This window comes from Aythya marila (genome assembly GCF_965140915.1).
Source record: "Aythya marila genome assembly, chromosome: 10".
NCBI classification, from domain to species: domain Eukaryota; kingdom Metazoa; phylum Chordata; class Aves; order Anseriformes; family Anatidae; genus Aythya; species Aythya marila.
In genome coordinates this window covers 16,114,131-16,140,243 of record NC_139051.1, presented here as the reverse complement: position 1 = coordinate 16,140,243, position 26,113 = coordinate 16,114,131, and the positions used below count along the sequence as shown (strand labels likewise).

Sequence of the window (26,113 nt, the reverse complement as noted above, 5' to 3'; positions counted from 1 at the left end):
TCTGAACTAGTGCAGTTAATTCATGTGTCTAAAAATTGAACTGATGAAATTCATGAAAAATTATCCCTCTTAAGCTTTGCAAGGAATGACTGAAACAAAGAAGAATAATGTTTCTTATTAGACAAAAAAATAGAGTGCAACAAAATCCCTTCACGCTAAGGGATAAAGCCTCAGAACAAAAGCACTGGAAGCATTTTTTCAGGCCCTCCAAATGCACAAGTAACAAAATGGAAACACTGAAGAAAGGCAGCATGTTGAGCAGAACTGCAGCTACCATCCCAAATGTATCACTTACCAGTGCACCAGATCATTTGTTCTTGAGGCTGTAAATTTAGACTTTTGGAAAAGCTAAGATCAACAACACTTGGAAGATAAGGTGGCAAATTCACTTCACATACCTCAACAATAACCATTAGACATCTAAAATCCCCAATCTAGCAAACAAGTGTGACTAGTGTATGCAAGAATTCACTAGATATGATGCTTCTTATATTTGTGAGTAGCAAAAGGGATGACTGTTTAATTTCATAGTCACCCTGACAGTCAACAGTAGCTGGAAAGCCAAGCAATGTGTGTTGGAACAAAGTGGACATAAAAGATCCATAAATTATACTTACAGCACCAAAATAGGGGGCCTGATGGACAACACCTGTGCCTTCCTCCTCCTTCACATAACTGTCTACTAACACAGTAAAGGCACCTTTATCTTTGCACTGTAAAACAAAAATATGCTTTTCATATATACAGAAAAACAGAATTATTAAGAACATGGAAGAGCTACTGGTTATACTCTAGAATCAACCACCGCATCAGAAATAAATGACGCACTTTAAAATATGACATTCCTGACATTATGTATCCATTTCCCATACCTAAAACATCTAGACACTTCATTTAAACAGTATCAACTGTGATTAAATCTAAGACCTCTCAAGAAGAACCTAACAGTCAATTAATCTTCAAGCCACAGATCTTCACACTGGTCTGTGCTTAACAGAATACAAATCAGTACACTCTTGTAAGTGAGGATACAATCAAGACAGCTACAGGCATTAATTATACAGGAGTTTCCTTCCATTTTTATATGTCCACTCTACCTTCTAAATATTTAAAAAAAACTTTGTTTTTATAGTAATACATTCTATTTCCTCCAGCAATTCAAGAGAACTCAAGAAAAATTAGTGATCAGTGTGTAAATAACAAAAAATACAGATCTATTTCCTATTCCTTAATGTAAAAGTGGTTAAAAACAGTACTGCAGATAGTTACAGCTGAATTAGATGTGTTACAAAATATTATATTTGGCATGTTCTGAAGGGGGATATTTTAAGATAAGACATTCATTCTAAGAAAAATTGGTGTATGCCAATCTGCTCCTTAAGAAGTACAGCAGGACTCAAAATAATTTATCCATTCTAACCTTTACTCCCGTCGTAGTTTATCAGATTCCACTAGGTGTTTGTCCTTCCTCTAGAAATAACAGGTCCTGCTACCTACAGACATTTCCTCAGCTTTGTGCTGACTTCAGCACATGCTTCAAAAACAGATGGTAGTCAGAAATGACTGAATCCCTTGCCCAAATTAACAGCTGCTTGTCCAGCAGTACTGTAATCCATTTCAACTCTTTGAAAAATTTAACCAATTTTTAATAAGAAATATGGTTGGGTTTTCTCTTCTTTTTTAAACACATCAGTTCTCCACCCTATTTCTTATTACTATATATTCTACTACAGTCCACAGTATTGTTAACTACAGTAGACTTACAGAGCACGTAAAAGGTGCACAAATGGACACCCACAAAGGCCACATATAGTAATAGTTATCTTACCAAAGGTTTTTAATTGTTCAGCAGAAATCATTATATCTGCAACTGTTATCTACAATCATTTTCTTAGGAATACAAAATCTGTGGAATTTAAAGGCAGACAAACTCTCCAGTTGAAAAGTTGAGAGCAATAACAACTACATAGAGTTTTGCTGCAATCTGAAGCCATACCACTATTTACCAGTGAATTCTTACTCTGGTTATATTTAAAACTTTAGGAGAAAATATAGAAAACAGCCTTCTCTTTTTCAACCTTTCACTAAGATTTTAAACTACTTTAATAAAATGCAGCTTTTCTTATTAGAAGACAAGATTTTATCAAATATAAAATATAATATAAACAAGGAATATAAACATTTTGACTTTTGTCTTTGCGTACTATGTCAAATACTGAACTTGTTCATCCTACTTACCTGAATGAAATATTCAAAGAGTGGTTTATATTTTTTGCCTTTAAGTGTAATGCCAGGAAACCTGAGGAGAAAGACTTAAATGAACACAGATTTAACAACTTGAAAATTACTCAGCTAGCACCAGTGCTGTTTTTCCTATCTCCTTTTCTCCCAGTCCCTATCAGATTTCGACACCATAAAGTAAGGAAAGTTTCTTCTAAATAGTTTGCTTCCCATTTCTAGATCTCTTTGACAACTTGAGCTTACACAAAAAACACATCTTAATGCATCTCAGCTAACAGAGAACAGGTACACTCCTTCCCGATGCTCTTCCAATCGGGCAACCATTGTAAATTAACATAGAAATTAAACATTAATAACAACTTATTTCTGATAAACCTATGGGCAAGGAGCTTCTGGATAAAACAAATTTTATGTTGATAACAACAAAGAACTATAGCTCAGTGTGTTCAAACAGAACTAAATAAGCACTGATCCAAAACGTCTACAAGTTTCATGTGCAGAAGATTACGATCCTGAACATTACAGGGTTTATAGCTCAGATGCTTTATTCCTTATTCTAAAATTAGGCATCTAAGCTCCCCAGAGGCATCTCAAAAGATCCAATACAGACAGGACTGACTGGGGAACCAAGCCAGACAGGAAATGCAAGACAGAGATACAGCCTGTGGATCTGGCCCTCTTCAGGCTTCTGGCTACAGATGGCAAAAATGGTAATTGGATTGCGATTCGCCGACCACAACTCTCCTGAAAGGGCTTTACATCTTCCATTTCAGGAAAAAGTCGAGTTAAAACACAACTTCATCTAATAGATGGGTTACCTCTCCAGATGTGTCACAGCTGTGATCTTTCCCTATACTCTTCCTAATTTACATCCACATCTTCCAAACAATGGTCAAACTATGCAAGCTTTGACTAATTGAAAGTGGGAAACAGCTTGAAAGCTGTTCCATGGTACAAAAAAGAAACTCAATCAATATTTAATGCCAAGTTAAAGAGCATGACTCCTCAGCTTGGCATATGCAATATCCACTAGGAAAAGGGGAGATTTCTATTTTAAGCCACGGCTTCACGGATGGTTTCAGCATTTTATATTACAAACAGCCTTAGGAATGTTTGAGGTGCTTAATCAGGATCAGATGAGAGAATAGCATCCCAGCACTCAGCCACGAAGATGTGAGAATGCTCAAACAGAACATCAAGCTCTGGATCTGCTTAAAAAAAAAGTGAAATTCCCACTTAAAATTTATTTACTTAAGTAAATTAAAGCAAAGGGTTGTGGATCACATTCCTTATTTTCCCTTTTGATTTCTAAAATATTTTATCGAAGTCCTGAACTTCAAGCTGAAAATTTGTACCTGCCTTCTTGTAACCTAAGTTATACTGGCATAACAGAGGCTAGATTAAAACCACCACAGTAATCTTTCTCTCTCAACGGATCAGAAATCTATAATGAAAAAGGAGACAATGCTGAGGTGCTGTAAAATAGTATAAAGAAATGAAGAATTTAATATGCAAATAGGCTGAAAAGGGAGGAAAGTGTTCATCAACCATTTCGCATTCACCACTGCTACATAAAAGGAGACATAAGGAGACTACTTGCTACATAAGGAGATTTACTCCAATTTTCTCTCAGAAGAAACACTAACTGCATCTGAGAGGAAAAAGGGAAGAAAAGCAGCCAAGTCGGGTTTGAAAGAAAAGCTGGGGATATTCTGATCTAGAAAGTTCAGATACAGAAAATTTTCAGTATAAGATTATTCCACGACCTCAGCCTGCCACCTGGTATGGAGCAAGTGTCATGAATCTCTCTCTCCCTTGAGGACCTAACTGCTTGAAAATTTAAAAGGGAACTAGAAGAAAAAAAAAAAAAAAGTGAGGAAAAAAAAGTAGAAAAAGGAAAAGCTCGTTTCCATGAATTTACATACTTTTTAGATCTAAATCTTCAGAAGATCCATTCAACTACCAGCTACCTCTTGTCTCTCATCTCATGTTTGAGACAAATGATTTATTACATAACGTAAAAAATTGTAGTATGACAAAAAAAAACGTCAGTTGGAGAAGACTGTAGCACTAATAAGGAAAGCGGAAAAAACTGCATTCTGCAAAGAGAATAAAAGTTGCCAGCAGCCTTATGTTTAGGTACATACATGTAAAAATCAAAAGATTATGAAAAAAAAGTTAGGAATACAAGTAGTCAGGGATAAAAGCATAAAAAAAAAAAAAAAAATAAAAAACTTCTGTATGACTGTCCTACAGCAGGTACAGCCCTATTATTCCACAATTCTGATGAAGAGAAAAACACAACAAGGAAGGCTAACACATTTAATGCATACGCAGATGCAGGAAATGAATGATGGCAGCACTACTGAAATTTAATTTGTAGAATTCCACAAAAAGAACAATCCAGGAGCAAAGCATAATAGACCTACAAATGGAATGCATCTACCTTGCTTATTTTCAAGTCTAAGAAATGCATTCCAAAATAGAAAACAGGGTATTTTTGGTAGAAACATTTTTTTCCTAAACACTAAGGAAATTTCCAAGAACTGGAAAGAAGCACGGTACCTAGACTTCAAGAGGAAAATGGGGCACTGATGGACCTAAAAAAAAGTCAGACCAAAGTAACAACTTGATTCAAGTTTAAGTGATCAAACAGTTTAAATAGAGGGAGTGCTAAACACACAACATGAATTTGTCAAGAATAAGTCACGGTAAACCAAATTACTTCCTTTGTCAGGCAAGCAAGCTAGCTTAAACAGCAATCAAGCAGATAGATCCAAGTCTTAGTGTTGGCTTTTGATACTTTCCCACGTCATTCTGGCAAACACAAAATACAAAAGCATCGTAACCAGGTGACTGTATGTTTACATTTCCAGCGGTATCCTAACACTGACACTATTTGGTGTTTTTTTATTGATGAATGAAGGGAGAAAGAAAAACAGAGGAAGCAAATCTGGAGATCAGGCGTTCTGTCCACAGTGAAGAAAAGAAGCACTGAAAGACCATCTTTTTAACTGAGTACCACCTCAAATGACTACAGCACATGTGACAGATGATGGCAATTAACCCTGGGGACGGTGCAGGAAAAGAAGGAAAAAAAAACAAATAGGAATTACTCAATTGTCATAGTATGAGCATAAGAGTAGAAAACAAGCAGGTGCTCTAGCTCTATATCACTACAATTCCATTACTACATATAATTTCTTAGCCTCTTTTCACATGTGTGCACATGACACAATTTTTATTTGAAAAATGCTGATGTAAAACTTTCAACTGCTTGGCGTAAAAACACAAAAATAACTACTGCCAATGAAGAAGGGCTGTCATTCACAACCTTCTAGCTTTTTTCTTTAAAACCACTGCACAGGATTGAATAAAGACAAATATTTATTATTACCCTTTTATCAGATTGATTTTTTATACAAAAGATTTAAAAGAAGCAAAGCCACATATTCTAAGAGGGCTACATAATTTAATACCTGCGTTCCCTATCCAATTTATTAAATAGTTCATATTTTTCAATCCAACCAAGATGAATAAGCAGTTTTCAGAAAGCATAACTGCCACTAACTACTTACTTGGGGTAGAGAATTTTGCAGAAGCAGTATTTGTTTTTTCTTGTCTGTTTCACTTTAAGTACTTAGACCATTTTTTAAACTTGTTCCACGTTTGCACAATTTCCAATTTTAGAGACTTTTAAATTAACAATGTTTTTCATAAAAACAATAGAAAAACAAACAAAATTGAAGGAAAATGGACTAAGGATTTGGTTTTTGCTGCAATACAACAATCCAACGAAACTTTTATTCTATTTGGAGCTTTATATTCAGGACTTCCATTCTTTTATAGTTTTGCAAGATATACACACAAAGTATCAACACAAAGGGAAAGTCATCTTTAGGCAACAGCAAAATTCAACTTTTTGAAACACTTAACTTCTGAACTATAAAAATACCGGACATTACCAAGTATGTAATAATTCATGTACTTGCCTCTCCAGTATCTCATATTCCGTGTCAGATTTGTATAGGGCTATAAGCCTGGATTCCATCAAGATGTAAATCTTTCCTGTGGCATTATCTAGAACATAAAACAAAACAAAAAAAGTTACATAAATCTCACTTTAATACCCTCATTTGCACCATTACAAAACCTTTCAGTTTATGCAAGACGGTATGTTAGCTATAAAACTGCCCAAAATAGTCTTGCTGATCGACTACTATTTTCCACCTCTTTCTTCTCCATAACATGACTACCATTAGCCATCTAACATGTTACAGGTTAAGAGAACAAAGATGTTCAGTTACTGCAGTTTAGCTGTCACATACCAGTAACTTACTCATGAGCCTGACCCCCTAGTACAGGAGGGAAAAGAAAAAGCTAGGGACAGCCAGCCACACCTTTCTGCCTTTCACATATAACGTGATTTTAAGAGGTCAAATAAAGCATTTGTTCTTGTTCATTACTTCAGCTATCAATATTTATTAGGGAACAGCCCTCAGAATGTATGCAACAGAAAATAAAAAGAGCACAGCAGCTAGAAACCATCAGCCACATGGGAAACATATCTCATTCTTTACAATAACACTGATCCAGTCCCAACAAAGCACTAAGTTTAACATAAAACAGTCTATCATACAAAATAAACGCATGTATTCAAAGGCACTGAAGAAAAATGGGTTCATTATATATGATCTTAATTTGACACTTGCCTCTCAATTTTACGTACTGCAATTCTGGGTTAACGCAAAGGGCTAGATTACTAGGTAAGGTCCAAGGAGTAGTGGTCCAAGCAACAAGAGAGACGCTTGCATCTTCATCCAGCGGGAAGCTCACAATCACTGAAGGGTCTTGAACATCCTTCACAGGCAAGATAAAGTCAAAAGGAAAGCAAGAAAACACATTTAATGCAAGTCATAGTGAAAAAATGCAAGTCAAAGTGGTTACTATTGCTGACATCTGCCCAAATCTCTCTCGCAGTTTGCCTAGTTCATCTCTGCAGTGACAGAAGTTGAAGTGGCAGCATAAGAAAGTTTGAAAAAGATGACAATCCCAACATTCTCCCATTATATCAGTGGAAACTATCAGCCTGACAAGGCCGCAGAGTTAAGGGTTAGCATTAGCACCGAGATTTTGGGAATTATCTGCCAAAGCACCAGAGAGCCGAGTGCCAGTTCCCTCGGGTACCTCTTCTAATCCCTTTTAAGAAGTCTATAATTAATCTCAACTGTCAAAACTAGCAGCAGTTTCTCAACTACTGCTACACAAAGGCTTTTTCCATCTTTTCCTCTAGAGTCAGGGAGTAGGAGGAATAGCCATCACTGCAGATGAAATATCTTACTAAGAAACCATTGTTAGGAACAAAAAATAGAAGCTTTGAGTGCTTAAAAACACAACTACATCAATACTTATAAGAGTTAAAACATCAGGGAAGAAGACCTTTAGCAGCTGCTCTATGAAATTTTGTCTTCAAATGGTTCAAAAGAATCCCCTGAAAACAATTTTTTCTTTCAGACAAAAACAACCCTAGTTGGTCACTCTGTATTTCACATATTAGAGAAAACAGACTGAAAAGCAAGTCTAATCTTGCACATGTGAAATTTTTATTATTAAGTGCCAAATAGAAAATGAATGTCATATGCACAGGCCCTAAACATACAAACAGGTCCTATCCCTCATCATTTCTGGTGCAGGGCACTCTGGTTTCTGTCCAGCACCACAGAACAGTTAATTGCATCACGGGACAGGCAGCTATTTATGTCTGAGCTAAGGGCTGTTCCAGAGGGAATTTTCTGTGAACATCTGGTGCAGTCAACAGTAAAACATAAATATTACATAACTCTTGTACTGCGCTTGATGTGAGCAAAGGCTGAGCTATCATTACCATTCTGTCTCTAACAACTGAGAAACAGCACTGTAGGATCATTCACCTTTTCTGAAGCACTAAGTTGATCTGGCAGATAATTACATCTGGAAAGCAATAAAAAAACACCCAAGATTCCAAAAAAGGACATTGTTCAATACTTTTATTTACAAAATTGTACCTGCTTTAAGTTGAAGACAACACCTCTTCACTTGCACATAATACAAGATACTGACAAAGTTTACTCAAGTCTACATCAGACACCAAAGTCAATTTCTAAACGTGTTTCCTGTGTCCTATTTCTCATCGGATCAATCAACAGAAGCCAAAGCCTGCTTTTCACATCAAGAAAGATAACAGCTGCCTTACACCCAGAAATGACAGGTCTTGCCAAGAATAAATCATACCAGCTCACAGACTCGTAATGATCCAATCTCCAAAATACCACCTCAAACAGATAAAAAGATCTCTTTCACATGAAGTGGCACAGCAGCATATGTAAGCCCACACTCTACTCGTTCTAGAGTAAGAAATAGCATCTAAGTATTTTATTAAGATACGAGAAAAAAAGAGAGCGTTGTTCTATGGAAGAAGGGCACACAAAAATAGTCTTTGTTACAAAGAAAGCTCATTAATCTGAGCCTATATGAAATGTAGATTACTTTGTTTGATGACTGAAATAGTTAATAAATATAAGCAATCACAAAACAACAAGGTATCTTTGTAGGTGACACTTCCAAATCACAAAAATCTTTGTTCTTCAATATGGTCAATTGCTCCTCTGAAATATAGAGAGCACTAGTATCTGTGGACAGCATTATAAAAGTTCATTTAAACATTTTTTTTCAGAAACACTATTTCTGGCCAGCAAATTGGCCTTTGTTAGGCAAGATGTAAAGAAGACCAGATGTACAATTTGTGCCAGCTTTCTGCTGTAACAACGTAAGTAAAGATTTATGATACACGGACATTGAGGCCTGGGTGGGGATAGTAAAGAATACAATACTCCTGTCCACAAAAAATTTGTGAAAATTGGAAAACCGTGACAGAATTTCTGCTTTTGTGCATGTGGTAACATGTTTGCTGCTAATAAAAGCTGCATCTAGTCATTCATTTTGAGGTTCTTAAATGCATGTCGATTCTTAAAAATGCATGGTATACTTTGTTTTGTATTAAGAAAAACATTATGTGGAGTTTACCAATCTGAGTTAACAATACTTACAAGACCTATAATAGCACTGAGCTACAACCAAACATGATCTTTGATAATTCTTACTAATCTTACTAATTCTTACTAATCCTCCCACGAGAGATTTTAACTTTGCAAAGACCCTTCCTCTTTTCAGATCTGCACAGCCAGGAAATGCTACAACTTTCCTGCAAGTACTTAAAATAAAAACCCAGCACAAGTGCAATATTCATCTTGAAAGCCAAAAGAGGAAATGAGAGTAATTTGGCAGAATAAAACAAAGTATATGCCTCAAATACCTGTAAGTAGTAACCAAGAAGAAGGAAGAATGAAAAGATCACATAATCCAAACAAACACAGCTAAGCTCAATAAAACAGCCTTTTTTTTTTTTTTTTTTTTTTGGCTATCAGCTCGGAGTATAACATGCTTATGTACCAAGCAAAAAAATACTAAAGCCTTACAAATCCAAGTTGAGGATACTAGAGACTAGACTGCAATGCACCATGTACACATATACTGACCTTGTAATTCTGATGGGACTCGAAGTTGGACAGTGGAGTGTTACATGCAGTTGAGAAAGGCATGACCTTAACACCCCTATATACTAGTCCTTTGTCATACAGCTGCTTGAAAACCCACCTGGAAGTAAACAAGAAACATGAAATAACACTTGGAGTTTCAAATTTAATAGAGCAACTGCAAAGCGTGGTTCTGCTCTAGCTGGAGTGCTGTACTGAAAGACACATATTTAACCAATCATCAACTAAAGGCAGTATTTCTAAGTTAAAAAGAAATTCACTGTGACTGTATTATCGGTGAATACTTAGTTTTACCTGATTCCAACAGCTTGGTTTTCTGTGTGCTGACTTCACAGAACAGAGAAATATTCAGATGGAACACAAATCAGTATTGCTGAATAATCTCTCTCAAATTTCCTGAATATAACAACAATCTGAAATTTCTTTAACAAGGCTGAAGTCAGACATAATTTTCAGAGATGTGTTGTGACATAGCTGCTCACTCGTCACATCATTTGGAGCACCTACTATGTCAGCCAGTGCTAAAAAACAGATCAGACATGAGCTACAGATGACCGCTTCCCCCTCTGAGTAAATCCTGACAATCCCAAGAGCATTTTCCACAAGAGAACACAGCTCAGCATGCAAAGCGTTGAACACAGTTTTACGGTGCCACAAGTTACATTAATGTTCTCCTTTGGTAGCTCATCTCTCTCTCTGTTCCAGTCCAAGATCATTCTCACGCCAATCTTTAACTCCTTTATGCCATCTTCAATATGGCCTGTGGTGTACATGAATCCTTGTGTCTTCTCAAATTAATGAAGAAACTACTTAATATTGTAACATTGAGTCAATGCTCAAGATGAACTGTAGCTGGAAGAGTAAGGTACTTTACATTGCAACTCATCACATGCCCACGTGATGGACAAAACCCTATGTTTCTTTGTATCTGAACAACACAGGGTTTGCTAAACGATCACCCACATAAATCAGCTCATCAGTTCTCACTGACCTACACGTCCAGTGGTGTTGTCTGCAGGTTGGTTACCTTACAAATAAGGCAGGAGAGGGCAAGTCTATCATGCCAAATTCAACTACAGATCCAAGTTTCTGCAGAATCCGTTCATTTCAGATGCCACATGCAAATTGTTAGAGTGCTGACTTTAAAAGCTCTTTTTACTTGAATATTTTCAAACCATCCTAATCACTTTTCTGTGTCCCTTTCCAGATAAATAGCCCATTGCTAAGCAACCAATCCCATCTTGGCAAGCAATTTTTTTTCCTGAAGGCTGTTTCACTTTGTGCTTGAGAACCTGGGCCTGTATTTAAGGCAGTGTTTTGTCTTCGATGTTTGAATGCATAATCTTTGACGCAAAACAAAGGGAGACTACTGCACTGATTTCCATCTAGAGCCTGAAAGAAGAATATCAAAAGATATGGATCAGCCTGTTATCATATCAAGAAGATGTGCAATGCAACCAGATTTATCCCTGGGCCTCCAGTAAAAGAAAAATATTTCTTATGAGTGGTCACTAACATGAGGAAAGTTACAGAACCCAAACTCTAAGATTAATAAAAGTCTAAGAAACCCTCAGCAGCATCAAGTTCTACCATGAAAGAGTCAAAAACAGAAGTCTTTCAGAGCTGTGCACTCCAACAGAGGTGGCTTACCTTCCACACACAACTCGGTAGTGACCTTATTAAAGCAGAAAATGTCACCAATGGTCAAGTTGTAGCTGGACCCTAACTCAAATCCAAAGCACAGCAGTGAGTGCATGTGTTTTACAACTGAGACTGCTTCAACTTAAATCTAAGTGTCTCAAAAATATAGAGATTTCTTAATGTAGTTTCATCAACTTTCTGCATATACATTTCAGCTGGCTAACTGTAGAAGTTTTTATGCAAGTTAAAATTTAAATGTATGCTTACCAGCTCAGAGCCTAATTAATGCAGAGTGTGACAAGCGACAGCATTTATACTGAAGGTGTTCTACTTGCCTTTCAAAAACAGTTAACTAAAATATCTACAGGAAAAAAAAAAGCTTCACTTTAGCTTCACTTTCTAAAGAACACTGCCTACCACCACCATAGAAGAAAACTCCTTAGTGAAACACTGAATATTTAATTCAGCTGTAAATATAACCGTAAGCTTCAGACAAGGTGAACGCTAGATGGAGCTGCAAAGTTACAAATCCAAGCCAGCATCTCCCTCTTGCGGCCATTCTGACTCGCTGCAAACCAAGAGCACCCCGGTTTTTCCGCAGCCAGACGAGATGGTGAGCATTCAAACCACCAAATTCAAATCACACGTTTACAGCTGACCAGAACTGCTCCTTCCAGAAAACTATTCCAACAAAGCAGCGAGAATTATGAAGGTGAGACTGCTGCTTGATACAGTAGCCCTCGTTATCACCACAAAAACAGCTGTTATCTTGAAAACCACATAATTGGTTTCCTCAATAAAAAGCCCTTGAGATCAGTTCCTGTGTGATCATGAGAAGTGCACAGATGACAACTGTCAAAGACCTTTCTGCTAGCAGCACTGCCCTCTTAAAACAAAGCAACTGCTGGAGACTACCCTACATCTAACAGCAGGAGTCACTTACTGTTACAGACAGCTCGTTTTGCTTAACAATTCAACACAAGACTTCAGACAGTAACTTACCAAAATCTCTTTAAATCCCTTTGATAGCAAAACACTGGCAATTTGCAAGAAAGGGACTCTAGAATGATACACCAAAACTGAAAGTGACATCCCTCTAAAAAGAAAAAAAAATTACAAAACCACAGAGCTCCTTTCTGCTGACAAGCAGAAAAGGTTTACCCCAAAAAGATCAGAGATCAAGGAACGTTCCCTTAATTCGGGCACAATTCTCCTCAAACGCAATGCCAATTTAGTTGTATCCTCTCAGATATGCAACACTTACTCTACTTCACGGAAGAAAAATAAGGTTTGGAAAAAAGGAACTCCAGGTGCATATCTCAGTCTTTGTTAACACAGATCCTGCTCCCTGAAGGTGAAAGATTGCCAACTTCTAAACCGAATGACACAAACTGGAAACAAATATTTGTTGTCCCTTAGGTGCCATGAGGGGATGACAACTGCTCTGACCCAGTGAGTACCCAAGACCACAAGTTACACTCACCAGGTGTAACATCCTAGAAACTGGAGCGTACTACAATATTCATTGATCACAGTCATATACACAACGTGTGAACATCACAAAGGGAACTTTGGCTTCCAAAAGCTAATGAATTAGTCAACGCAATATTCAAACACTCAAATACTGGCAGCCAGGTGGGCCTACCATACCCTGGGCTGCACCAAGCATATAGTCGAGAGAGGTGATTGTCCCGCTCTGCTCTGCGGCCCCACCTTGAGTGCTGTGTGCAGTTCTGGGCACCACAGTGGACATGAAGGACGTGAAACTGTTGGAGAGTGTCCAGAGAAGGGCTACAAAAATGGTGAAGGGCCTAAAGGGGGAGACGTATGAGGAGTGGCTGAGGGCACTGGGCCTGTTCAGCCTGGAGAAGAGGAGGCTGAGGGGGGACATCATGGCAGCCTACTCACGAGGGGAGTGGAGGGGCAGGCACCAATCTCTTCCCTTTAGTGACCAGTGATAGGACCTGAGGGAGCGGGGTCAAGCTGCAACTGGAGAGGTTCAGCTGGATATCAGGAAGAGGTTCTTCACCGAGAGGGTTTTCACGCACTCAAACAGGCTCCCCAGGGACATAGTCATGGCATCGAGCCTGTCGGAGTTTAAGAAGTGATTGGACTGTGCTCTTTGCCATATGGTCTGAATTTTCGGGTAGACCCCTGTGGAGCCAGGAGTTGGACTTGATGGTCCTTATGGGTCCCTTCCAACTCGGGCTATTCTATGACTCTATGAATTCTGGAGAGGTGATTGGGGCTGCTGAGAGCAGGGCTGTTCACCTTGAGGTGCAGCAGCCACAGGCTCCGTGCCCTGTGTGTCACCCTGCATTGTATGAGGGCTGCCTGAGTCCCCAGGCTGCCTGCCTGCACCCAACCATCGTCTGAGCACAGCCTGCTCCCCCCCAGGGGTTCCTGCAGCTCTGGGGGCACTTCCTGGGGTCCCTGACATGAGAGAGTTGCACGCTAACGGGGTCTGCTGGAGAGACTCTTTCGGGTTGACTCTTTGAGGGCTGCTTCGGGTGCAGGAGACACAACACGGGGCCCATCCAGAAGGTGGCTTCCTAATGTCTCTTGCTATGCCTGGGGGAGAAAATGAGCCCACCCTGCTCACAAGAAACTGTGTAGGAGAAGGACGCGAGGAGGGAGCAAGCTGATGCTTCCCAGCAGCCTGGCAGAGCCAGAGGCAGCGCCAGAGCCTGGACGGGCCTGGGGCTCCTTCACGTTCCTCTGCCCTCCTCGCCACAACCGCGGCGGGCCCAGCACTTCTCACCTTGCCCTTCCCTTCCCTCTCCCCCCCAGGTCCTTCTGCTCAGAGCACCGCCCACAGCAGGCAGTGCAGGCAGCTCCAGAGCAGGGCAACACCTGCATCATCTGCATGGACCCTGTGGGGGACAGCACGTCCTACCACACCATGGTGTGCCCAGCCTGCAATCATGCCTGGTTCCACCGGCGCTGCATCCAGGTAGGAGCCCTCCCCTCACCATGCAGGCACAGCAGGTGCTCAGCAGCACCAGGGCCCACTCACCGCATGTGTTTCTGCTGCAGGAAATGGCCATACACACAGACAATCACTTCATCAAGTGCCCCATCTGCAGAAACAGGATGCAGTTTTGTGCAGAGGTGTCCAGTATGGGGATCCGAGTCCCATTCAGTTTGGTATCCCTCTGCCCTGCTCTCGAGACACGAGGGCACAAGCGCTGTGCATGGCCAGGGACTGGACAATTTTGTCACTTCTCTTGCAGAGGACCAATCTGGGAGAACAACAACTCCTCTGCATTGCTGCGAGAGAGGCACCAGCACTGTGATGCCAGCGAATGCCTTTACCCACGAGGCAGGGAGCGGGCGGAAGTACACGGGTGAGTTGCCTCAGCAGCCATCTGGGGCTCTGCATGGGACCTCAGCATCACTGCAGGCTGGGGGAGGCAGGACAGAGCAGAAGGGATGTGCCAGCCACTCCCTGCCTCAGACGCTTTGTCCTCACACCCACAACCCTTTGCTTCTTCCCCAGGCCCTGGCAGCTGCTCCTGTGCCGCTCCTGTGCTGCCGAAGGCACCCACCGGCGCTGCTCCAACTTGACCGACAGCGCACGTGCCTGGGAACAGGACAGCGGTGCTGGCGTGGGCACGAGCAGCCAGGCAGCACTGTGGCCATTATAAGGTATCCTGGTGACTGACAGAACGTGGCACAGATTGTGAAGGACGACCCGCCGACATGTAGTGTGGGCACCAGACACCTTTAACCAGCCCTGAGGACACCACGACACCATGAGACCAGTGCTGAGAGAAGCACTCACAGCCCTAATTGCGAAGCAGCACCACGTACCTTCAGGCACTCCATGGTGCCCGAAGACAGATACCCCACCAGCCAGCGGGGGCGAGCCCGGACAAGAAGCCGCTCCCCATTACGTCAGGCCACAAATACCCATAGCTGGCCCCGCAGACAGCGTGGGAGCAGACGTGCTGCATCCCCCTGTTCTCAGAGCAGCAGCAGCAGCAGCAGCAGCTCTGATAGCGAAACGGCATCGGGGTCCTCCAGCGATTCCTCGGTGCCTGAACGCAGCAGCCACTCCAGCCACGCCGGGCCAGTCCGGACGCGAAGCCGCTCCCGGTTACAACGTCGGGCCCCAAATCCCTACAGCCGGCCTGAACAACGCCGCAGGAGCAGCCGTGCTCCAGCCCGACGTCGTGGCCCCAGTCCCCAGCCACCATCACAATAAAGCTTGCTGCCAATCCCATCTGTGCAGAGGGATCACACGCACATGTCAGCTTCAGCCTCACTTGCACTCCCATTAGATGGATTAGAAAAATAACAGAATTCCAGTAAGCACGTTTGGCTTAATCACATCGTCCAGAAGGGGTTACGATCTACACAGCCAGGAATATTGTTGGGCTGCACATGTCCCAGTTATCAGCCAACCGTCACCCTGTAGACTATGGCACGTAAAATTGGAGCCGTGAAATTATCGTGTCTTTGGGGAATTGTGGTATGAACGTTCCCTGTGAGATTCCCAAGTTTCACTCCATTCCAACACCCCTCTGTTTCTAATGGCACATTCATTAGCGCAGGCCCATGAGGTGTTCAGGTCAGAATCAATACGATACAAGCTGGCATCTGCCACATCCAAGTGAAAACCATGCTTAGGTGGGATTGTTGCACAACGGCACAATGCATGCAGTTACAACTCCTTGCCCAAGGAGCAGAGATTCTGTGGAAAAGGCTCTCCCATGAATCATGAGCAATGCTTGAAAGACAAGATGCAATCAAATAAAAAGGAAGCAATGATCAAAGAAAGACACGTGGGGATGAAAAAAAAAAAAAAAAAAAAAAACAGGGAAAAAAAGCAAAACCAAAAGGAGTACTGAAACAATACTGGACATGAATCAAGAAAGCATAACTATAAGAGGATCGCTCAGTCCAATACCAAACACAGAAAGCCTATCTTTAGAATAATATCTTTATAAGACACCTTCATAAGACAGACAGAAGAAGCATTTATTCTGGGGCCTACAAATTTTTAAGTACAGTATCATCAAGTCTTATGTCCAACTAGGAGGGAAAGCTTTAAAATCCCAGCATACAGAGCTCATTTTGCTCCAGCTCTACTCTCCAGGCTCTCAACTAGCATAAATAAGGACATTTCCTGCTGTAATCTTCGTATCAGTGCACCGAATGATTCTGGATTATGTCAGAAGTGAAAAATGCACTTATAACAGAAAATAAAAATATGCAAAACTGATGCTAGACTTACCCCAAAGATCATCTAACTAAGCAGGAGCTCAGACCGTTCCTCCTTTAAAATAAAAGGAGATGAAATAAGGATTGTCATGGTAAGATCACCACCACCATGGAATTAGAGAACTAAATGCATGGAAGAAATTGAAGTGTGAAAAGAACTCAGCTACTAGAAAAATGTACAAAGCAGACTTCTTCCTTGTGAACACTATCCCTGTAGCAAATCACTGAAATGTCATGGAATACACAAAATACAGCAGTGGTTCCTATGAGGACCCATAGATTTGTTTTGAAGTCATTCTGTTTTAGTGCTGGATGAGTTCCCCACGCAGAAAAAAATAAAGTCAGAAAACAACTTGTATGATTTACACAAGAGGGGCGAAAAAAACGGGGTCATGACATTCCAGTTACATGCATCCTTACACCAAGAGGAGCTGGACAATGACATTTAGTAACACGGCTCAACAATATGGAAAAACCTCAGGCCAAAAGGAAAGCAAAGCTACACGTAGTGAGCAGTGGTACAACAGCCAGGCAACCTAAGGCAAAGGTTCCAGTTTTGAGAGCTACCTAGAACCTCTTCGGCTGTAGCCTAGGGGCAAGACAGGGGCACCCTGAGCCTGACACTTACAGAACATCGAAGGGCAGTGAGGCCAAAGGCCACTTCTGTCAAGGAAGAAATCTGAGGTCCTCTCTAAATAACAACCCTAAAGGGGAAACAAACTGCAGCAATTGAGATGGTTCAGGTGGAGACAAAAAGCCCCACCACTGACAGGAGCCCCATGCTGCGTGTTCACAGTATACAGCATAACCATTATCTTAATCCCATCAAGTACTCACTTTCTGTTGTAACTAGGAATGATTTTTTCTTTTTTCCTCTCACCCACTTGCTCGTAATATTGCAAAAGGGTTAAAGAACTTCTTAGAGCACAAAAGCAGATAGCAAATGTTTCTGTCACCAGTGTGGCACGAGCACTGTGTGGTTTTGCACTGTACAAGCAAGTCTTTCAGAAACACACACGAAGCTTTCAACTGTTTTTAAAACTGATTTATGTTCAAACTGCAAAGGGTAATTTTAGCCACTAGATGGAAATAGAAAGCTGATTAACAAAACCTACGTGCACAAAGGTCAAAAAAAAACATTGCAAATCATCAGATCCGAAACATGCCTCAGTTCTGACCACTGAGCTCTCCCCTCCTCTCCTTGACACTTCTGACTTTTTCCTCTTCAATGGCCAGAGAGAACTGTTCTCGAGATGCAAACTATCTACAAGCCTGAAAACCATGTAACGAGCCAGTGGCAAAAAAAAAAAAAAAAAAAGTTTAGAAGTTCCTGTTCTTTCTTCAAAGCTCATACACTTCTCAGACCAATCTGAGGTCAGTAAAAAATTTAAGGTCATATCAAGTTGCTCTCAATTCCACTGCATCTGTCTAATGAGCTGTACAAATACTACACAAACCCATTACAATTCACAGAACAACAGAAATTCTACTTGAGCCCACCCTGGAACAGCCAGCCTCAGGAAGAGTTAGAACCAAAAAATTAACTCAACCATATAGGTTTAACTGATGGAAAGCCTGAAGACAAAATCCTTACCACATTTTAACCACAAAAAATCCATGGTTGCCATTCTTACTGCTGTTATATCAGTGGGTTTTTTTTGTGTGTCTAAGAGCAATATTCTAGTTCCACAGGCAGAACATAGCAAGAAAAACACTGGATGGGTCAATACGGTCACCAGATTTCAGTCAGTGCAGAAATTAATCTGCAGCTTCTGTTCCATACTTATCCAGGCACTAAAATATTACAAATTACAAATTTTTTAAATTTGTTTAAATAAAAAAATCATTAAAACAGATCAGTTTTAAGAAGTACACTTGAATCTACCATTCAAATGAATAATCCTAATAGACAAAATGCATCTTGAATGACACAGATTTTCAGTTTGCTGATTGTGTTGGTAACCACCTGACTTCCTTTAGAAAAATTTACATGATGTTGTCAAAAGCACTACTGTAACTAGAGTGCTCTCCAAGCCTTATCTCCGTTAGCCTTGGGGCAGGCTTCCTGCATTCCTTTTTCATTTCCCCCCTCCATCCACTCTGTGTAAACACCAGTGGTTCCACCTCCTGTTCTGTGCGAGCAGGTTGGCAGTGGTACTGTATGTCCCTTCAAGACCTAGACTTTGTAGACAATCCTATTTTTTAAAACAGCCTTTTAAAAGCATATTTTGCAACATGATTATGCAGAAAAAAAGTAGCACCAGGAAGCAGAAAGCACAGAATTAGAAGGCTGTCTGCATACATGCTTCCCGAAATCTCTCATATCACAGAGATTTCAGATGCAAAGTCTAGATCCAAATAATCTTACAAGAGGTAGGTTTCTTGCCAGCCTTGGCTTTCTTGTCAGTCTTAGCTTTATCATTAAGCAGGGTTTCTTCAGCTAAACTAGTTATACATCTACTTCCTTCCTATTATCCTTTCAATGCTCATCAAAAATTCACTGGTACTTCAGTCCTCTGTAATTGTTCCAGAGCCATCTGGAGGTTTTATCAATCCTTTATCATACCTATACGAACCATTTAATTACATATGAAACCAACTACACAGCTCTATAAAGAAAGGTTATTAATAAAACTAAAGAACAGCAATAATACTTTATTATACATATAATTTACTTTTCAATAGCTTTTTCTCAGCATACACTCAGCCAAACCTTTCCCCATAATTCACCTTGTAACTCTAGCACCTGAAGTACTCATTGTTGCCAGTTTTCCACTGTATCAGCTCAGTTTGTTTTTCCTCAACCTCAAAGGTCATCTTGTCTTTTAGAATTCCACCAGTCATTCTGAAAATGTTGCCAAAATTCCTGAAGTTAGCTCTGCAACAGGAGTCCCAGACAGCTGTCAAATTATACTGCCAAGAACATCTAACAGCAGATTCCGAGCCTCTAAGTTCAAGCTTAAAGAAGGGGGTTTACTGAACAGAGTTTAAAGTTAACACTGTGAAGAAAATCAAGAAGTTAGAGAGAACTTCCTAAATGGAGCAAGGAATAAATTCATCCATATGTCACCAGAACTGCTTTGAGATTGACATGGAGTAGTACGACTTCAGGAGTAAAAGTAGTCTTGTTCATACCTTTTTGAAATACTTATTTTATTTTGCCCATACTTTAGTTTGAAAATCCCTACTATCCTCAAAGAAAAAGCAGTTCAATTAATTCCCTCAAACAGGCATCAAGAGATTTCACACCCCCTTCGCCTTCTGTATTTTTCCCACTCTTTATCTGAACTTGGCACACTTCAAAACAGTTCTAGTGACATATGGATCAATACCGGTTACAGTAACTGAAGCCTTCTTAACATTTTACATTCGTAGAGCATATATGCAAGGTATGCGAGTTAACTTACCACACAGACTCCATGAACTCAGGATAAAGAGTTTTATAGTCATTTTCAAAATCAATCCAACGTCCTAATCTGGTTACATTGAACTGTTAAGAAATCAGATTAAGAGACATCTTAACATTAAAGATCACAGTGCATTTCCACTATTTATTCTGTAAAAAGCTTTATTTTAGGAGTGCAGCATTTGTCCCATATCAGCAAAACACTTAACAGTTCTATGAAATGTTTAAGCCTGACATAGCTCAAAACAATGTATTTAAACAAAGACAACCAAAGAATGGAACCATAATTGTTTAGATTCAAGACCACAGAATAGTCAAGTATGTTTGACACTACCAAATAGAAATAGTGGTGGAACAGAAATGCATTTTCAAGGTTCAGCTGTGGTTCAAACACCTGAGAATTGCTACTGACTCCAGGGGTCTTGTTTTCCCTTTTTAAAGCTACTGGTTCCAGCGACAGTGAAACCTGGAACACCATCTGTCAGCTTTCAGTTTTACCAAAACACGATGTGTGTAGAAGACAAGGAAATTATGAAAGAAATTGGTATGTCACAAGAAGTTACCAAAAATGTTTTCAGGGCCAACTGCCTTCCTTGACTTCCCAAAGGTATGGAAGGGCTGCCAGAGATCACGACACTGACAGGCACTAGCCCCTGTCTCAGGACAGATGTGTTCAGGCCCACTGGCATAGGATATGAAAACTAACGAGTAGTAAGCTAGCTATGGAGTCCACCTGGGACAGGGTACTTTCCTAATTTGCAATTTTTGAACTGTTAGCTGTATGAATAACTGAGCCCAGAAACATCTATCCTGATACTGTTACATGCAGGTCACGCTGAATGGCAAACTGGTAGAGTGATGAGAGCCAATGATTTCTCTCACTTCTATAGTTTCACAGCATACCTGAGTTCCTAAAATATGAAGGTTTTTTCTTTTAAGCCACTCTGACATTCCACTATTAAGATCCAAAGCCTACAGCTGATCACTACAAGGATCCAAGAAGCTGGAGTATTATATTTGGTCTCAAAGATCTCATGCATCCAAGGAACTTTTTCACAATGTTTTAAATTTTAGCTGCTCCGGACAGAAAATAAACGCTATTTCCTGGAGCAATTTTGGGAATTCCTCTCCTAACACTGTCACAAAATATTTTAACTTATTACCAGCCAATCACAAAAACAATTAAACCATTTACTATCATCTGAAATACATGTAAGTGTGCATATCAACGCACATGTTCAACTGTACACACAGAACAAAATATAAAATCCGTTTACTGTTAAGAAGACTACCGTTAATTCAGACTAAACAGCACTGTAAAATACCATTTGCTGAATGTAGAGTTAATAGTGACATAAGGAAAATAACATCAACTAGAACAACACCCATTTTTATTTTTAAAAGCAACCAAGAATCATTAATATCATTGAAATATGAAATTTAAGTATGGATGAATGACTGTTTATTTGGAAGAACAAACCCTGTTCTTTTAACCCAGTCACTTGCTCAATTTTAGGTTGCAGCTATTTGAGCAATGATAGTAGTTTCTTTGGACACTAGCCATAGCTTCAAAATGCTCTCAAGGGCATGAGACAAACGATACTCAAACAATAAATGTATATTTCGATCAAAAGGAATAGAACAGGACTAGAGAGCACACAGCATAATGAGGTAGACCAGCCTCTGGATCATGGAAAGGAAAAAAAAAAAAGGATTATTATGCCTGGTAAAAGAAACAAGTAACGGTGAAGATAAAGGTTTACTGTAAGCCTCAATTTTATAGAGGAATTACAGTTCTTCAAACTAGAAAGGCCCTGTGCTCGCTGCAAGCTGAACAAGTCTGATCCCTTCTTCCCCTCATCTGTGGGCACTTGCTATTGCCTGCTGTCACTGTGGCACAGCCAGGAAAAGCACCTGGGCTGTGCCTTAGCTCCAGAAAGCCACAAAGAAAAAGGTGATCACTTCACATCCGTACCAGACTAGTAGCAAATACAAATGGGTTAAACATACTTTATTCTGGCCCACTATAACTGTTTTCATGCATACCTCCTCCTTCCCATTCATAACTATTGTAAACATACATACAGAAAGAAAAACATACTAAGGACAAGAAGAAGTACCAGGTCCTATGTACAGAACAAATACTATCAAGAGCTACAAATAAAACCATGCAACCAAGAAAATATCAAACCCAACTACTTAGAACAGCTCTCTAACATAAAGGGAGTCTACAGAGACCAATGCTCTCTCCTTCACTATTTTCATGGATTGCAAAGTTTACACCAAGACTCTCTTGGAAGAGTGAGGGTCTACCCACACCAATTCTGACACAAAAATGAGATGCTAGAACTTCTGCTGTTCCAGAAATAGAAACTATTCCTACACTCTGACAGTAACACTGTCAGTAACAAAGTGGGGACCAGAAAAGCCAAGAGATGTTAGTGTGCATTGCTTTCATTTGCTCCACTTGAAAACCAATTCAAGTCAGACTTCACTTTCAATTTTCTATACAGAAGACACAAAGGAAGAGACAATTTGTTCAGGGTATCTATTTAGTTAGACACTTTGAGCTGCTCCAGGTTATGTTCAGATAACCTCCTGACATTACAGCAGTCCTCCTGTTCTGAAACACAATGCTTTCCTTATGTTCCCCTTTCAGGATCACCAGTAAAGAACAGTGTAATTAAGGACATGGGATTTATGAATGTAACCAAACAGAAGGATAAAGTTCACCCCAGCAAAACAATTTATACAGATGAAGCCAAACGAGTTTTCTGAATAAACCAATCACAATACCACACTGGAAATCCAGACAAGTTAGTATCGTTTCTCTTTGTAATGTTCAATTCTTTAAGAAGAAGTTGGCTCCCACCATCACATCTGTAGAGCAAAGAACAGTTGCTTCTTTCCATCCACCTCTGAAGAGGAAGTCATTGCAAACGGTCTCTTATACCAAGGGACCACTACGTGGTTCTCATATGCCATCCACATTCTGAGGACCTACCCCTTTCAAAACCTTAAGCCAGAAATCCTCCTCACTGATGCTGCCTCCCCTCTTTGGTCTGCAAAACGTTGCAAGGTTACACTCTCAACTTCACATCACAACCCAATCCACCTAGCATACAAACCACCTGCTCTTTAAGTCAGTGCTCCCTCTGTTGTGCTTTCCCACACCATAAGACACAATAAAGAGAGGTCCGGTAAATACCAGACTTCTACATCCTGTAAAGGAACATACAGCAGAATGCACACTGAGACTTCACTTACCTCCCATTCCTTTGAGTACCTCATCACAATCCCTCTGCACTGGTTGTTGTATTCTGCAATGCCCATCTTTGCCACATCTTCTGGCCCTTTGATACCTAAGGTCTTGTCAATCTCATATTCCTGGGAGCAGTGAGAAAAAAACAGGAAAAATCACCCTGCTGTCAAAATCTTTCACAAAATTTCTCTAGTTAATGTTCTATGCATTATATGGGCTGAAGGGTCTCTATCCTTCTGAATCTTCATTGAGTACTACACCTGAAATAAGCAGACATTTTAAAGGATAGCCTCAGTGTGAATATGTCTTTACCATCTTAAGAAAAGGAAAAAAAAAGGTTTCTGAAATAGATACCAAATAAATACATGATTACCGTAAGTAACAGAGTGCCTGGAGAAGGGCGTATGATCAGCAGAAAGCACCAGAAGCTAGAACACAAAGGCCAGAGCAATACACTGGACAAAGAACTTCCATTTCTCTTTTAGCAACCATGCCAGGCGTAAGAGCAACATAAACATGACTGATGAGCAGGAAACACCATGGAAAAAGGAACCAACAGACATATCTGTAGGAAGATTTATTACACATACCACAGGTAAGCCATGGCAATCCCAGCCAAACCTTCTGTCAACATGAAACCCACTCTGATGAGCGAATCTGGTTACTATGTCTTTAATGGTTCCTGCAAGAATATGGCCATAGTGTGGTAGCCCAGTAGCAAAGGGAGGGCCATCATAGAAGTTAAACCTGGAACACAAAACAACATTCTTAACTAAATTGAACTTCAGCATCAAGTCTTCAAACAGGGTAACTGTATCTGTGCGCTTACGCTTCCTATGTCTTACCAGGGCAACATCAATTTCTCGCTCTGCTGTTAGCAGCCAACACAAGCATTATGTTGGCAGAGGAAATAAAGGCATTATCTCAACTCCTTCAGGTCCTGATTGCCAGTTATACCACAGTTACTACTGAAAATGTCAGCAGGCTGCTCCACAGATGGCAGACATGGGAGTTGTCCTTTCTTACCTAGTGATTTATTTTATAAACTTACTGAGCAGGAAGCTACTGTTTTATTACTACTACTAGTATACTGTTGATTCTTCATACACTGAAATATAAATGGTAACTGACATGAGAACATTGGCCAAGATTGCTATCTCCAAAGAGAATTGGGGCCAAAAAAAGTAATTACAGCCAAGCCAACCTTGCATTGCAACAAACAGCTTTTAGTTGATTCTTACCTAGGTCTATTCTTCGACTGCTTTAGGCATTCCTGGAAACAATTCAGTTTTTTCCAGAGCTCCAGTATCTTCTCTTCCTCATTTGGGAAAGAGATGTTTTCTGGAACTTGTTGAACCATTCTTTCCCAGCAAGGACCAAGCAAAGAAAACACACATTTAACAGAAGTGAAAGGAAAAAATGACCTCAAATGCAACTATTTTGCAAATCTAAATCAACATGCCACATCTTTGTTTTTCCAAAGAGACTGACTCAGCATCAACATGAAAGCAAGCTCTATATTCTAAGTAATAATAAACAATAATAATAATTTTGATAGATTAACACCACAGTTTTGTAACAGGAAAAGCATTCTCCACTCACTAAACTAGTCATTTCTGTAATATGCTTTTCTTTTTGCTTCCATAGAAAACAGTCACAGGGAGAATTATTTTTGGCTGCAGTTTTTTTTTTGTTGGGTTTGGTTGTTTTTTTTTTCCCCCCTTTTTTTTGTTGTTCAAAATTTTTCATTTTCATGTCCAAACTGGCCTTTCGCATCAATTTTTGAACTAGTACAGGAACTAAATAAATCAGTTAAAAGGAAGCTACTTTTCACTGTACATCTATTCCTAGCATTTATGTTTTCAAAGACTTATACCGTCCTTTTTCTCCTTAGTCCATCATTCTCAGGAACACCTAAAATGAGCTTAGACTTCACATGGCATCACTGAAACACGTGACAACAGAAGATGAACACGGGGAGAAGAATTTGAACAAACAGCTAAGGACAAGGCTCGAGAACCTCTGCTGTGCATCCTCTAAAAGTTTTAACTTCCAGAGGATCTGCAGATTTTACTTGCATCAAGCTCCACCAGTAAAGTTGAGTGATAACCATACAGGTTTTGAGAACTGGCCCAGCTGTCAACACCCCATAATCTAGTAAATTAAATACATATTAAAGGTTCGGTCTGTAACTGTGACCGGGCTATGGAAGCTGCTCACATATCACAGACTCCATGCGTAAGTCACAGTATCACTTTTGGCCCCTTTCTACCAACTGGCGCACTGCACACACAAACCAGTGTCCAGCAACCACAGGCCACAAACTTATATACGCACCTCCCAACAGTACAACTGAAGTTTATTAAGTCAAAATTAGGGGGAAAAAAAATACTGATGATAGTTAATATGCAAGTTAGTCACTACCACACATTTTTTTCCTAGTTACAGGACACAATTTTAGACAGATTGACTTAAAAGACAAACCCAATTTAAAACTCATGTACGTCTCAGCTGAGCAACAAGTTAAATTAAGACTTCAGTGTTCAGGAAAAACATCAGTTCACACACTGATGCATGAATAATTCAGCATATCCAAAGCATGAAGGGACCCCAAAGCCCACCCCGTCCCAACCCTTGCCATGGGCAGGGCCCCCTGCCCCCAGCCCAGGCTGCCCCCAGCCCCATCCAGCCTGGCCTTGGGCACTGCCAGGGATGGGGCAGCCACAGCTCCTCTGGGCAGCCTGG

The 26,113-nt window shown here is 40.3% G+C and overlaps 2 protein-coding genes across 3 annotated transcripts in view; one reads left to right on the top strand and one right to left on the bottom strand.

The window, feature by feature from the left end:
* The window catches only part of IARS1 (isoleucyl-tRNA synthetase 1), a 101,918-nt gene that overhangs the window by 73,251 nt on the left and 2,554 nt on the right, over window positions 1-26,113 (bottom strand). For both annotated transcript variants that reach the window (XM_082768360.1, XM_082768361.1), the window contains exons 3-11: window positions 24,610-24,729; window positions 23,959-24,115; window positions 23,374-23,493; window positions 20,108-20,190; window positions 9,816-9,933; window positions 6,954-7,101; window positions 6,234-6,321; window positions 2,239-2,299; window positions 618-713 (exon numbers count right to left, since the gene is read on the bottom strand). In XM_082768360.1, the coding sequence (XP_082624486.1) occupies window positions 618-713; window positions 2,239-2,299; window positions 6,234-6,321; window positions 6,954-7,101; window positions 9,816-9,933; window positions 20,108-20,190; window positions 23,374-23,493; window positions 23,959-24,115; window positions 24,610-24,728 (990 nt within the window). In that variant the 5' untranslated portion in view covers window position 24,729. The remainder of the gene's footprint in view (window positions 1-617; window positions 714-2,238; window positions 2,300-6,233; window positions 6,322-6,953; window positions 7,102-9,815; window positions 9,934-20,107; window positions 20,191-23,373; window positions 23,494-23,958; window positions 24,116-24,609; window positions 24,730-26,113) is intronic.
* Window positions 14,119-15,121, top strand: LOC309881897 (PHD finger protein 7-like; the record flags this gene model as incomplete). The annotated part of the gene is made up of 3 exons (XM_082768449.1): window positions 14,119-14,462; window positions 14,708-14,821; window positions 14,974-15,121. The coding sequence occupies 3 exons, from the start codon at window positions 14,119-14,121 to the stop codon at window positions 15,119-15,121; spliced, it is 606 nt and encodes a 201-aa protein (XP_082624575.1).